The 15984-nt window shown below is 29.9% G+C and overlaps 1 protein-coding gene across 1 annotated transcript in view; it reads left to right on the top strand.

Annotated features, from left to right (window-relative positions):
* Positions 1–15759, top strand: part of LOC145324544 (mechanosensitive cation channel TMEM63B-like) — a 126412-nt gene extending 110653 nt beyond the window's left edge. Inside the window, exons 21-27 of the mRNA XM_080167128.1 lie at positions 8281–8314; positions 8806–8859; positions 9235–9294; positions 10497–10550; positions 11694–11744; positions 11826–11903; positions 15700–15759. Of these exons, the coding sequence (XP_080023254.1) occupies positions 8281–8314; positions 8806–8859; positions 9235–9294; positions 10497–10550; positions 11694–11744; positions 11826–11903; positions 15700–15759 (391 nt within the window). The remainder of the gene's footprint in view (positions 1–8280; positions 8315–8805; positions 8860–9234; positions 9295–10496; positions 10551–11693; positions 11745–11825; positions 11904–15699) is intronic.
* Positions 15760–15984: the final 225 nt, after the last annotated feature.

Here is a 15984-nt window from a genome sequence, read left to right as displayed (position 1 = left end):
CAGGGGCCTGCCTGTCTGCTATTCACCTGGCTTGCAGCCCCCCATTTTCTCCACACCCATTTTCTACCTAACCCAATATTGTAATCTGTTTGTATATAAAGCCATTAATTTGTTATGTATAATCAGTTCTAAATAAACCTCCAAACTGTAACTACTTGAAGTACTTTATTGATAGAATCCTTAAGGCTAGGGGCTCTTTTGACCGGACTCGCTCAGTAGGGTTGAACTACTTCACCCCTACCACAATTTGGTGTCTGCGTGTTTCAATCGAGCCCCGCTAAAATAGCTGATTCTATCTCTGGCCGAGAGATTGGACCCTTTTGCAAGTAAGGGGACAGTCAACTGACAACCTGAGAAGCACTCCTGGCCGAGAGATTGGACCCTTTTCAAGCAAGGGGACAGTCAACTGACACCCAACAAGACTTCAAGAAGCCAACAAGAGAGACGGCCTTTTTAGGCAACTTTTCCATTATTTTGAACGCACAACGCAGGTATTTTTACGTGCTGCGGGTAATTTTTTGCCTGCTGAACGCACCACACGGCACCCTTAGTGACCGTCCAAGCCACTTTGCGGATTTGTCCTACACTTGCTGAACGCCTTAGCGTCTAGGCCAGCAAAGGTAGGATCCAACAGTGGGGCACTTCCGCAAATTTTGCGGGTTTTGATAAGTGTCTGACAACCTGATTCTAGGGTTTAAAGGACCAAAGGTCTAGACACAACTGTAGCTGAAAGCCTCGTCCCCAAGCAGTTACACTAGCTAACACTCCTAAAAGCTTGGAGAATGCTAGCATAGTTGTAGTCGCCTCCTGCGAGTATCGAAGGACTAAAGGTCCAGACGCAACTGTAGCTGAAAGCCTCGTTCCCGAGCAGTTACACTAGCCGACACTCCTAAAAGCAGGGAGAATGCTAGCATAGTTGCAGTCGCCTCCTGCGAGAAACAACCTAGAGGGGAGTCTTGAATAGAAACGACCACATTTGCTGCAATGTTTTGCAAATACGCTTAGGAAGGAGCATATGAACGCATTGTCGGAAGTGTGGGGCACCCTCTGCGGGTTGTAACAACTGTGCTTAGGAAGGAGCATAAGTATTGCATTACAGAGGTGTCCATCACTTGCCGCACTGTTGGGTAGTCACGATTGGGGTGATACCGCAGTGTTGGAGGTGTTGTCTATAATCAGTTCTAAATAAACCTCCAAACTGTAACTACTTGAAGTACTTTATTGATAGAATCCTTAAGGCTAGGGGCTCTTTTGACCGGACTCACTCAGTAGGGTTGAACTGCTTCACCCCTACCACAATATCACGATTTAGAAACTTTTGGTTCTGATATCTTATATTCTGAAAATATTTATGCAAATATTAACACTTTAGAGTGGCAGAAATGAATAATCAGAATATAAATGTGTACGTCTGAACAAAATTGTAAGTTAATTTGATGCCAAACTGTTTAAATGCTTAAATACAGAATATTGTTTAAGGATTTTTTTACTTTATTATAGAGATGCTTGGCTTATAACTTTGTACCTTGTTGTAATAGGAATAAGTAATAAAAAATCAGGTAAATAGGTTAATTATATCACAATAAAAAAGCGTTGCTGTTATAGGAATATCCATGCCAAGTTTGAAATCAATAGGACAATTATAAAATGTTAACATTGATGAAAACCAATTCAGACGTATAAACTGACCTACCATAATTGTAGAATAACTTAGCTTTTAAAAAAATTGGAAGAGCTCTAGCTACAACTTGATATATTAGGGGTGAATGATCTCCCCCCCCCTGATCTATCAACGCTTAACGATTTTGTAAATGGGTATGATACTTAAGTTGAGATTTTTATATCTCCCTGGCGGGCACAGGGTGCCAGTGATATGTCCACAAAAGTCCCCCTATTATCTCAGCTTCTATGAAAGTTACTGGCTAAAAAAGTTTGATAAAGAATTACCGACTGTAAGTCAGTCAAAAGCAATTTTTCTTCCTTCACCCTTTCATACAACAACCTTTGTTTTTAGGTTCTTTTCTACTTCAAATTTTAAAAAGGTGTACCTATTTGTTTTAGAAAATGTTTATATTTTGTAAATTTTATATTACAAATCTCATAAAGGCTCATTAAAAGGCTCAAGGCTAAAAATTTAAGTCTTTACACATAAAATTGCGTTCATATGAGCTATTTAAAGATTGCTGGAGACTTGGATGATCAGGGCCTGCAGGATCATATCTGGAACCTAAAACTGATTTCAACACCTATATTAGGATGTAGTTAGTATAAGTTTTGGTAAGATAAAATACTTTTTTTTAGTCAAATAATATTTCGCTCTTTACAATTACAATGTATACTGGTCTATCATTGGTTATTTGTATTGTATGTCATCATTTTTATTGGACAATATACGCTGTTTCCCTTGATGATCCAGCCAGGTTTGCCGGCATAATTGAGATATTAAACAAAATCCAAGTAGTACACATATTTAAAAATTCACTCAGTTATAGCCCTCTATCTTTTATGACCCCCCCCCCAAATCATGCCCCCCCCCCAAGCTTAGTCCTTGTGCCCACACCTTTGCTACCTTAACCCTGCCAGGCTACCCAAAACCAGGGAAAAGGGAATGATATTCTAACAAACAATTCTTAAGGAAAATTTCTTCACAACCCCCTTCACCTTTATCTTCCCTTCTTACCCACTCTCTTCAGTTACATAAAAAAACAAGGTTCTAAAGGTTTCGTGATTTTTTGTAGTATCAGTATAAGAATATCAGTGGTGTAGAAGATATTATGTGATTGTGACTAATATTTTCTACAAACACTTGTTCATGGTAATAAAAGCAAATTGAAAATTTAGAAAAATATCAGTCTCTGTTGATTATTTCAGAATAGAGGTAAGCCAATTTATATTCTACTAACTCATGTTGCTGTGATCAATAACCCCACCTCCTTAAAGGGGACTATGCACGAACAAGAGCAAGGGAATCTAAGCACCTTCCAGCATTGAACCATAGTATTTTAAAAAGGGAAGCTTTTCTTTATTTAGGGTAGGTCCGTCTGTCCGTCCATACATCCGTCCGAGACAGATAGCTTTTTTCGTTAATTTAGGCATGTTAGAATTGTCCTATCGATTTCAAACTTTGCAAAGTGATTCATGTCGTAGTTAGGTACGATTTAGAAAGCGTAGAAACTCTATAATCATTACCAGAATGTCCGTACGTCCATTTTAAACATGTTGATTTTTCTACTTTTTTAACAACAAATTTTTATATGATCTTTATGTCCGTTTGATCTGATTTTTGGTATATAGATTCCTAGGACAACAAAGTACAATATTATAAGCGAAGCAACTCTATAATCAAGTCCTAAAAATGTAAGTATATCCATAAATATTATCTTGTATCAAGCAGTTTTTCAACAAATTTACTTTTATATTCTGATTAATCAGTGTTAATTTTAGTTTGTCCTACTGTTTCAGTGCTTTGCTTTCATGTATGTTGTCATCCTTGTTTTTAGTGAATATACTAGGTTTATGTTTGATATAATTATATTGACAAAAGTTTCAACATATTTTTGTATGAAAAAAACTTTGAAATGTTAAACATTTTTTTTGGCGCAATATCATCAATTGTTTTGTTTAGTTCAAAAGACAAAATAAAATACATAGGCAAAAAATGATATGTTATAAATTGCAGAAGTACATAAATTACACTGTTTACGATATTACAAGTCACCACCAGTTTTTCTAAATAGACATTTTGCATTTAAATATTATATTTTTGTGTCAAAGCTTTTGAAACAATTGCTGATATTAAAAATATGCTTATGGTTTCAAAGATTTTCATATAAAACCATAGTTAAACTTTATTTTTTAGTCTATATAACTATATTAAGCATAAACCTAGTATATTTAATAAGAAACTACTCAGGTTCAGTGCTGGGAGATGTTAAAAATCACTTGCTCTTTTTTGTGCATAGTCCCCTTTAATCTCTAGGTGTAGCTATTTCTTTTTTAAGGGCTAAGAACCACTCCCAAAAATAAATTTAAAGAGGGATGGTTTCATCAGAAATGTCCTCCCCTTTAATTTTAGATAAATTGAAATTTTTTTTTATATAGATAATAAGGGGGGGGGGGTGTTCTGGACTTGCTAGGCACCTTGGGATAAAGCACCAAAAAAGTACCTACAAGAATTTTTATTGTAAAGTCCTTATATAAGACATGTATGTTGTGTATTTTGTTATATAATCAATTGTCATAAAATAAAAACCTTGTCATGAGTACAGAGATGTGTTCTTAAAAAAACTAGCATCACCTATTCCATCAATAACCAAATTTTATTTTGTACAAATTTATCTATAAATTTTTATAAAAGTGTTCTAAAATCATAGAAAGGTTATTAACATATGATTTTATAAAATTTTTGTAGATTTTTATATGATATTGGAGGATTTTTTACAAAAAAATCCTAATATTTTTAAAAAGAATCCACCTCAGATTTCATATAGGTATTTTTGTAATAAAACAATTTTGCAATCTATTTGCAAAGAAGTTTCAATATCAAATGTTTTTTTTTATGACAAGTAATAATTTAGTAGCTCACATATATATAAAATAGTGATCAAAAATAATGATAGTGATGCAATAATATTATAAAAACAAGTGATAATACAGGTTGTTTTAAAAGAAATTTATTTATTTTTAAACTTAATTATTCACAGAAAAAAAAACAATTTAAAAAATGCTTTTTTTAGTTGGAAGACCTGTTCTGGTCCATTTATGTTTCAAATATTTAAAATGACTATTTCAACAAATTATGCCTTAAAATCCGGGTTTTTAAAGGTCTTATTTTTGAAGATTTAGGGACCAGGAAAAATATAAAGTGCGTGCAAAAATGCATACATATTCAAAATTCAAACTGCGCAGCTTGTGTTAATATTAAAAATATTATGCATACCGTCAGAATCATCATAAGCTCTAGTTTTTGTAAATATAAGTACCATTTTTGTGCTATTTGTCATTTAGTACCTACGGCTAAAAATGTAAGAAAGGTTGAAAAAATTGTTTAAGTCAGTTAGGACATTGCACCACATAGCTTCTATACAATAAGAAGCAGATGAATGGTTCTTATAAACCCGGGAAAAAAATCTTATGAAGGTTCTATCAGTAACCATAACATTTCTAATATTAACACAAGTCGCACAGTTTGAATGTACATATTTATGCACTCACTTTAAATTTTTCATAGTCCCTCAATCTTCAAAAATAAGGCACTTCTTTTGAAATACCAGTTTTTAAGGCATGATTGGTTTAAATGGACATTTTCAAATATTTGAAAAATAGATGGACAATAACAGGTTTTCCAAATATATAAAGCATTTCTCATAATCGTTTTTTATATAAATTTTTTTTAAATACATTTCTCTTGAAACACCCTGTAGTATTTTTTTTTTATATATTTAGAGTGAGGATGAATCTAATGTTATTCTTCTTGCGAATTTTCTCCATTGGTATTACACTCGGTGTAACCAATGGACAAGGTAAATTAATATAGTTATGTCTTTTTGTAATAAATTTTAAAGTTTTACTTTATTACTATAATATTACTACAATAATTAGTTTTATGGTGGTGAAATGTTATAAAAGTTTATTATTTAAGTTTTCAGTTTTTTTTGTGCTTTTACACCAGTTTACTGATTGAGAATTTAATTATGAAAATAACATTGTTCCTTGTTGTAATAGAAAAATAGGTTTCAAATTTCCAGGAGTCATTATGCCATGTTTTCAATTGATAGGACAATTCTAATATGCCTAAATTGTGATAGGAACTATCCATTACTTACATACTTTGGGATGTATGGATAAATCAAAAATAAAATATTTAAAGAAAAAATAATGAAAAGTGTTTCCTATGATTTACCCAGTTAAACCATAATCCTTACAATAAAGTAACAGGATGTTTATTTGTTTTTCTGTGTGTCTATTTTTTTGTCTGTACTGAAGGATCTCGCAAACTGTTGAACCCATCAGGTTCTCTTTAACAGGGTAGCTTCTCATAGGTCCCAGGAAGGTTATTAACTATTTTGGGGGAGGGTAACACCACCCTCCCCAGAGAAATCGACAAAAAATTAAAAACGCTGCACTGTGGATATTTTTGCAATTAGGTAAAAACATAAATAACACCATCTATTGGTAAAAAAAATTATTAGTAAATAGCTGATTTTAAAATAGATTAAAAAGAAAAAAAATTACGTGTCCCTAGAGGCCTCTAGGAGCTAGCCGCTAGTTGTTTTATATTGTATTTCAGGATCAACATGCCCAATTTCTAAGTGAACTCCATCTGTAGTAAATAAAGTCCTGGGAAAAATCGATATAGAGGAGAAGTGTGCAAGATCCTGCAAGACCAGGACCAATTGTATATGGTGGCAATTTAAAAAGCAAACAAATGAATGCAGCATTGCCCAACTGAAAAGTAAATTCTAAAAATTAGCAAAAGATTAAATTGTAATATAATTTTTTTACTGAATACTACTTTAGATTTTTTTATACATTTTTTATTCATAATTGTTCTTTCTAGTTAATGATGACAAAAAAGTGAAATTTTCATTGAAAAATTGTGACAGCCCACCTACAACTATCTCTGGACTAGGTAGAAAAGATAAAAATTAAACTAAAAAAAGTTTATCATTAACTTTAGTTCAGCATTTGAAGTAGAAAATTTATGCCCTTGAGCAGTACAAACGAAAAACAAGTTAAAGCAGAAAAATGCTTAAAGTAAACTAGAAAATTAGAGAGAAAAAAATAGATGTTAATTTGATTTCTGTATTTAGAAAGTCTTCTGGCTGAAGTGAGAAGTATAAGTAGAGTAGTAGAAGTAAGTAGAAAAAAATATATTAAAAATTAAATAGATAACTAAGCAAAATAATGCATGAGTGCAAGAATGTGAGGGTTGATTATAGTTTTAAATACAATTGTAAAATATGACACACAGATATTTAGGCAGAGAGACATTCTATTACTTTAATTTAAGGATAAATTACTTTGTAATAATTGTTCATATTTCCTTACTTTAAAATAGCATATGTCTTCAATAAAAATATGTGGAAAAATCAAACTTTTCTAAAATTAATTTGTAATTTTCTTGCATCAAGAAACAGTTACTTTAAATACAAAATTCTAAAAGAAAATTTTTTATTTTTCAAATACAAAATTACGTTTAACAATTTTAATTATAAACTATTTCAACTTTTTAGTTACGTTTTTTTCCATTTTCAATAATTCTTGCTTTTCTTATCTTGGCTGGGGCTCAATATTTAAGATCAAAACAAACCTAGTTAATTAGGATGTTTATTTTAAATAACTTTACTGCAGCTAAATAAACTTTAGTCCTGGAACTCATATATCTTGAACAATTTGATTTTAAACTCAAAATAATATTTATATTCATTCTAGGTTCTTCAATCTGATTTGATGGAGCAAACAAACCTGACTATGGTAATTGTCTAGTGATAGAAAATTTGCCCTAAACTTTCATGCAACTTTTTTTTGGATATAGCCTATAACTTAATAATCAGTGAGATAATACTAGTTGCCACCCCCAATTAGTCCTCTAGGAGGAAACATATTAGTTGACACTCTCCATCCAATTTTAGTTACTTTGTGATAATTGTTCATATTTCCTTACTTTAAAATAGCATATGTCTTCTATAAAAATATGTGGAAAAATCAAACTTTTCTAAAATTAATTTGTAATTTTCTTTCATCAAGAAACAGTTACTGTAAATACAAAATTATAAAAGATAGTTTTTTATTTTTTAAATACAAATTTATGTTTAACAATTTTAATTATAAGCTATTTCAACTTTTTAGAATGGATTGAACAGTTTGAATGAAAAGCTGACAAATGTAGAGAATCAGAATGAGGTATTTTAATAAAAATAGTAGGATAAGATACAGAAAATTAAATTGTTCTTTCAACAATTCTTGTGTTTTAAATTCTGCATTGGTTAGCTTAAAATTACTTTAAATGTACAGGAAAAGCCAATACGTTTTTTTTTCCATTTTCAATAATTCTTCCTTTCCTTACCTTGCCTGGGGCTCAATATTTGAGATCAAAACAAACCTAGTTAATTAGGATGTTTATTTTAAACAACTTTATTGCAGCTAAATAAACTTCAGTCCTGGAACTCATATATCTTTGAACAATTTGATTTTAAACTCAAAATAATATTTTTTTTCATTCTAGGTTCTAGAATATTTGCCCAAAACTTTTTTTGAATATAGGCTAAAATTTAATACTCAGTTTGATAATGCTAGTAGCTACCTCCATATAGTTCTCTAGGAGGAAAAGTATTAGTTGACACTCTCCATCTAATTTTAGTTTCATAATCATATAGAAAAGAAATTTTCCCAAGGGCAATTTCTCTTAGAGGGTTGTGGTTCTCAAAATAATTAAAAACCTCCTATGGAACCATAAGAAGCTTCCCTTTAAGAAGAACCAAGTGGGTTGGACATATTATACTTTGATACTGACACACAGATACATAAATAAAAAGACATCTTTTTACCTTTTTATGAGAATTACCATGGAAAACATTTATCATAGATAATTTAAGATATTTCAAAAATAATTGTCTTTAGATAATTCAGCAAATCTAAACCAAACCTATAGATTTACTATTGCATATGTGTTCTATACAAAGTATTTGGATTTAACTAAACTTTTCAAATATTTGTTAGAAGAAACAGTTACTGCAAAGTTTTCATTCTTTGGTCTTAAAATATAAAATATTTTTCACAATCATAAGATATTTAACTTTTTAGAATGGATTGAACAGTTTGAATGAAAAGCTGACAAATGTAGAGAGTCAAAATCAGGTATTTATATAAAAGTAGTAAGCCAGCTGACATTATACCCATATTTGGTAATATCTTTTCGATTATCGGTAGAAATCGTTTAATTTTCCTGTAAAAAGAAATTACAAACTATTTTGGTTATTTTAATATGGATGTAACAAAAGAATTTATTTTACTCTAAATTTGCAAGTAAACTTCAACAAAAAGATCGTTATTTGTCAATTTTGATAGGTTTTAAGATATGTATAATAAAACACATAAATAAATGTTTTCAAGGGAATAAATTAATATTTTTAAAGTTTGATTTATTTTTAAATGGAAAGTATTTAAGACTTCATTTTTAAAAAAGTACTCTTAAATAACATAAATCTCTGACATATATCATATATATTCCAGCTTCTGGATGAAGTGAGAAATATAAGTAGAGCAATAGAAGATTTGAAGGAACAAAATGAGGTATATTTGATATTTGAAAAAACAATTCTAAGCTAAAATTTAATAGAAAAAGTTAACATCACAAAATGCATATGGAAAGAAAGAGGTAGTATAAGAAAGAGAGAAGAGGGTTGAATATATAAGGAAATTTCTTGTATTCATTCGAATCCAATGGATAGGAACCGGTTCTCATCCGTACAAAAAAAACTATGTCTAGCAACGTATCATATCTAGCTTTCTACGAATATAAAAATGTAAAATCATAAGATTAAAATCAGTTTTTTTAGCTGGTGCCTTCGGCACCTCAGGGCTAAAAAAGCACTTTAACTACTGAAAGACTCCACATGTAAACCCAATACCCCAAATTTTGAGCCTTCAGCTTCAATAACCAAAAAAAAGTTTATAAGCATTTCAAAATGACATTTTAGGTATATGAAAATTTAGGTATGTGAAAAGTTTTTTATTGCTCAAAATAGAAATTACAATATTAAAATACATTGCCTAAGCTTATCTTTATCAGAAACTTAAGCTGGAAATACTACAGTACTCTTGGTACAACACAAGTTAAACTAAATTTTTTTGATGATTTTGATCTTAAAAGGGGTATTTTGATTGTAAACATATATATTAAGTTACTGGCAACTTAAATTTATGACAAAAATAAGCTTCTAAATAATATTGTTTCTAGGCTACGTAATTTAATTTCTAAATTTTTATCCTAAGCAATGGAAATCTTTCAAAATTTTCATGTACATAAAATGTCATTTTGGGTATTGGGTCTACATGTGGCAGTTTGTCAGCAGTAAGAATGGTATATTTCTTGCAGGGTTCCTTTAACAGACAAACAAAAACTTCACTGCTTTAGATAATGCTTGGCTGGGTTCATAGAGTCCTCTAGGAGCACTGAAAGTAAAAGCGGAGGGGGGAGGGGAAGTTATATTGTCCATCTCTTTACAATTTTAGTTTTCAATAGAATAGTAAAAAATGATACACTGATACATAGACAGAGAGACATTCTATTACTTTAATTTAAGGATAATTTGATTTGTAATAATTGTTCATATATAGAACAATCCTTACTTTAAAATGGCATATATCTTCTATACAAATATATGGAATAATTAAACTTTTATAATATTAGTTTGTGATTTTCTTTATTTAAATACAAGAAAGGATAATTTTATGTTTAATAATTTTAATTATAAGATATTTTAATTTTTCAGAATGAATTGAACAGTTTGAATGAAAAGCTGAAAAATGTAGAAAGTCAAAATCAGGTATTTTTATAAGAGTAGTAAGCTAAGAAATAAGAAAAAAGATTGTTTTTCCAACAATTTATGTGATTTCAATTCTGCCTTGGTTAGCGTATAAATACTTAAAATGCACAGGAAAAGCCAATAAGTTTTGGCACTTATATATATCTTTGAACAATTTGATTTCGAACTCAAATTAATGTTTTTCATTCTAGGTTCTTCAATCGGATTTTATGGAGCAAACAAACCTAACCATGGTAATTGACTTGTTATATTTACTATTTAATTCGGGTATATTTAGTTGGTTTCATGACATCTTTGCATCTTTATTTATAAAGCCCCTTTAAGGTTGATGTTACTGATTTTTATCATATGGGGGATGTACAAGCCCCTTTAAAGTGGGGTTCATATTGCCTCTTGCAATAAGATGCAATGCTATTGCCCTTTCATGGACTCCTAATTGTCCTGTTTATATTGATATCACTATTAATGTGATCATAAGCTTCAGACAGAAAAACTTAACTTTTTAGCCACTTTTCCTTGGCGGCAAATTAATAATTAGACCTGATACTCAAAATACACTTTTTCGAATTTTATTCTTCTGCTGACCATTTAAGAGATCTTGAGCTTGAGACAGAAATACTTTACATTTTTTTTATTAAATCATATAAGGATATCAGAACACTATAAATGGAATAACAATGTATAAGTGTGTATGTGTGTGCATGTATAAATTCTTCTGAACCTAAAAGTAACTACAGTTATTAAACCTTCTGCCTTGATTTCTTTGTAATAAAACTTGTGTCTAAAATATAGTTTGATATGTACAACAAAATTAAATAAGGTCATGAAAGCACTATTTGTGTAGGTATGCTTAGTTTTTTACCTTTGCAGGTTGCAGGCAATTCTATTGAAAGGTTGCTTGACATAAAGGAGATATGATTTCTTTGATATACCCCCAACCACATAAAGAAATAGATTGTTTCTTAATTTTGTAAAATAACATGTTTTACCTTTGAGAATGCTTAGAAGGGTCTACATTATTTAGCCTATTATATCAATACAGTGTCAATTTTGGCATTACAGAATAAAAATGTATTGCATGGTTTTTTTTTATTTAGTTGACCAAAATTTCAAGAATTTTTTCAAGAATATATTCAATTTCAGGTTTTACATCAACAGTTTAAAAGTTTGAATGAACAAGCAAACCTGACTAAGGTATTTAATTGTTAAAATCAAATTAGGTATATTAATATGTGATTATTTTATCAAAAAAGGTGAAAATTAAATTCATTCTAGATGGAACTCCAAGAGAAGATAGATGATAAATTTGATGTTGCCTACAACGAACATGAAATGTTGAAAAATGAATCCCAGGTAAGAAAATAATTATACCTTTATAGCCATTTTTAATTTGAGTTAACATTTCTGGATTATATTTATAAACAATTTCATTCATTTTTTTCAGGTTTTGGGCAATGAACTGAAATCACTAATTATTACTACATGCAGCAGCTATGGATATTTTGATTCAAAGACTGGTAATTAATTTTGTTTATATTTAAATACATTAATTAAATTTTGATCTCCAATGGTTACATTCCTGATTAAATGTTATAATACTTAAAAATTATTCTGTGTATTGGTTCATACATTCTGATCATAAACTATTAGAATAACACAAAGATTTTAAATAATTTCTTATATAATGCTACTTGCCTATAAATGTGAACTAGATGCCAAATAATTAATACAACAAATTAATCTTTGTACAGGAACATGTTACAAATACAAAGTGTTAACAGATGCACAGAGAAACTGGAATGATAGCAGAACAGAATGTCTGAGAGCTGGAGGCGACCTAGCTAAAATAGAAACAGATGTAGAATGGCAATTTGTGAAAAAAGGTACATGACATTTTTTTAAATAGCCCATTCACCCCCTTTTTTAGTCTTAGTCTTATGTGTAATTCCTAAAAAGGCTATTATTTTAAAGCATTTTTAAAATTTTTAATAATAATGAAAAGAGCAACCCTCATAATGCTACTATATCTATAATAAAAAGTAGAATGATGTCTGTCCGTCTGCCCTTAAGTTCTCGGTAACCACTGAACTGATTGGATTCTACTCTTCAGGAAATATACCTACTGGCCCTGTGGTGGTTTTAGGCTATTTTCTTGGGGGATGGGACACCCCCAACCCCCCAATAACCAAAAAATTTCCCCACCCCCACTTTTTTTAACGATTTTTTACAAATTTTGCAAATTCGCCATTTATTTGCAAAAATTTGCAATCCATTCGTATTCTTTTTGGCTGGGTAGGTAATAGAATATTTAATTATACCCCTAGAGGATAGGAGCAAAGCTGCTAGTAGTACTATATATATTGTATTGCAAAGAAAAATCATACAATTAAAAAATTGATGTGAAAAAAACTTATTCATAGTTTATGGAATAGCAATTCTTTCTAATATGTACCTAACTCTTACAGGAATCAAAAGCCAAAGTTGGAAACGAATACAACAATTATAACATGCTTAAATCAACAATAAGATCTATCTGTACACACCAATTGACCCTAATCAAAGAAAAGCTTTGCATGTAATAAAATTAAAGCTTTAAATAGAACTAGTATCATACACATTACGCTATATAAGTTGGAAAGAATTTTAATGTATATAATAAATTTGAAATCTGCATAAAATTTTAAGGATTTTTATCAAATTATTTTTTTTATATAATTCTTTATTTAAAAGCGCAAATACAATTTAAGTTAATTAATTTTTGACCAATAGGATAGGTGGATTGGAAACTACCTGAGCTCTAATTGGGTGAATGATGTACAACACTTAAGCTTCAGAGCGCAGATAGCTTTCAATCCACCAATCACAGATGTCAAAATAATTAACTTATATTGTATTTGCGCTTTATAAAAATTATAAAAAAACACGAATGTTATAAAAAATCCCTAAAATTTTATGCAGATTTCAAATCTATTAAATACATTAAAATTCTATCCAACTTATATAGCTTAATATACATATAACAACATCATTGTAATATTATTATTTAGATATACTAAGTGGAGTTACTAAGTATGTATGGCTTGGTGGTACAGATCTTCAACAGGAAGGCACTTGGTTGTGGACAGATGGATCTCCAGGTATTAACTGTTTGGTAGTTATTAGTAACAAATAGATAAATAGAAGTTAAAAAAGAGGGTTATTTTTTTTGTAGTTCCGTAAAGTTGGATGCAAAATCTAGTCAAATGCACTCATTAGGTCAAACTGTTCTTAATTTTGATCAAATGCATAGTATAATAAAACACAAACTTAAAAACAGTTAAAAAACCTAATAAGTGGATTTGACTGAAAGCTTACAATTACACACCTCACCCGAATGCGTGTTAGGTTAGAAAAAAACCCTCCGTGGAAACGGTTTACACAGGATGTACTGAGACCTTAGGTAAGCTCAGAACATGCTTTCCCTAAATTGAGTTAGTACCTTCCCATAGTAGAAAATTTTAAAATTACTTTTGGTGATAAAATTTTACTTTTATTTTTAGACTATCTTCACCTAACCTGCTTTATTGTCTTATTTTGTCTTTCATGTTTATCATGCAAATTCGCTAACATTACAGTTGAAATGACAGATATTGGAGCTTTCTAAAATGGTCTCTAACATTTTTCTAGCTCTCATACTTTTTGAGATATCTTATTTCAAAGTATTGCTGTAAAATTATCTTTTACACAGCAAAAAGTTGAAATATAAAATTAGTTATTTTAGAGAAAATTACATGTATCTTCATGTAAATCCCTGCAGGCCCCCATTTATGTTTAAATGCATTTCAAGATAAAAGTATCCACCAGGGTATTTTGTGAAAACATTGTTGATGTTTTATGTTCATTTATTTCTTTTTATTTATATGTAATAATTTAATATTTTACTTTATAATTTAGTTAGTTTTACTGATTGGTATTCAGGGAGACCACTGAACTCGAATGCTCACAACTGTTTTTTAGTAAATTGATTTTAATAATCTTAGTACCTGAAGAGTAGAATAAGAATAAAAATTCATTTAAAAATATTGATGATGCTGTGGGTATTGGTGCAAAAAATATGACGTAACAAAAAAAATTAGCCAATGAGAGGCCGTTATTGACCAATGGTAAAATTTATAGTGGCCTCTCATTGGCTAATTTTTTTTGTTACGTCATATTTTTTGCACCAATACTCACAGCATTATATTGATCCAATCAAAAGAACTTCTTACAGAAATGTAAAATTAATGTCATTTCTGCAAAAACTTTTGGTATTGATGGATATTTCAGGATTTCTCTGGCTAGGATCATTATTTTTATAATAAATTTGCATCTTTGTTCTACTTTTTAAGACAAATGAGAGCATTGATGATTATTTTAGTTTTTTCAAATAAGTAGGTTAATGTACCCTTTTCAAAACAAAAAAAAATCATTGGCTTTAGTGATTATTACATTGACAGAATGACTTGGAAATCATCACAAAAACGCAATAAATTACAGAATAAAAATCATACTAGAATCATACAATTATATTGTAATGCATTTGTATATTACAGAATAATTTTTAACATTATCATTTCAAATACAATAAAGGCATGATTGAATGCTAGCTTTTCAAATTTTAGGCTCATTATCAGTATAGTTGGCAATATTATGACACTACCTGTAGTTCTACTGATAGATATGCTTTGTGTAAGATACAAGGTAATTATACAGATATTTAAAATAACAATTTCCTGGGTAAAAAATAATTTACTAAATTAAAGGGGGCAAGGAAGCAAATGAATTATAGCAGGAACTTTTATATAAAAAAAGAAAGCAAAATATCGGGTTAACCTTGTTATAGTCAGAACTTCTACGTGAACAAAAGAAACTGCACAAATTTTTTTGCCCTCTAGCTCAACTAAGAGATGCCTAAATATAAGACAGATAAGGTGTTTGTCCCCCCCCCCCCCTTCGATTGATGAACAACTCGTATGTAAAGGGGCTGGTCCTTTAGATTTCTTCAAAATGATTTAAATCATTTAAGATATATTTGGAACATTAAGATTAATATTCATGATTTTAAAGCAACAGTAAATGTTCTTTAATAAAAATACGTCGCACATTACTAATTTCAATCTTTACTTTTTAGTTGGAGCAATTGAATGATGATGACCTTGGTAATGATCAGTTGAGAAAATTTATTTTGTAATCTTTTTTTATTTTTCAAAATTTTAGACAAAATAAATAATTTTTGGCTCCATATTTTGACTTATTACATTTATTTTAAGATCTTTTTGCCTGAAGCTTAATTTTTGTTTGATTACTGAAACAATTGGCTTCTCTTATATGTTGGCTTAACAACTTTGGGAACTTTCATAGGATTTTGAATGGTTGGTTCATAAAGTTGATTGTCCAAACCTTTTAACCACTAATT

Source organism: Acartia tonsa, chromosome 7, assembly GCF_053477335.1.
Source record: "Acartia tonsa isolate MP-2025a chromosome 7, ASM5347733v1, whole genome shotgun sequence".
In the NCBI taxonomy this organism is placed as follows: Eukaryota; Metazoa; Arthropoda; class Copepoda; order Calanoida; family Acartiidae; genus Acartia; species Acartia tonsa.
Note: the sequence above shows the minus strand (reverse complement) of the source record. Positions and strands in the feature narration are given on the sequence as shown.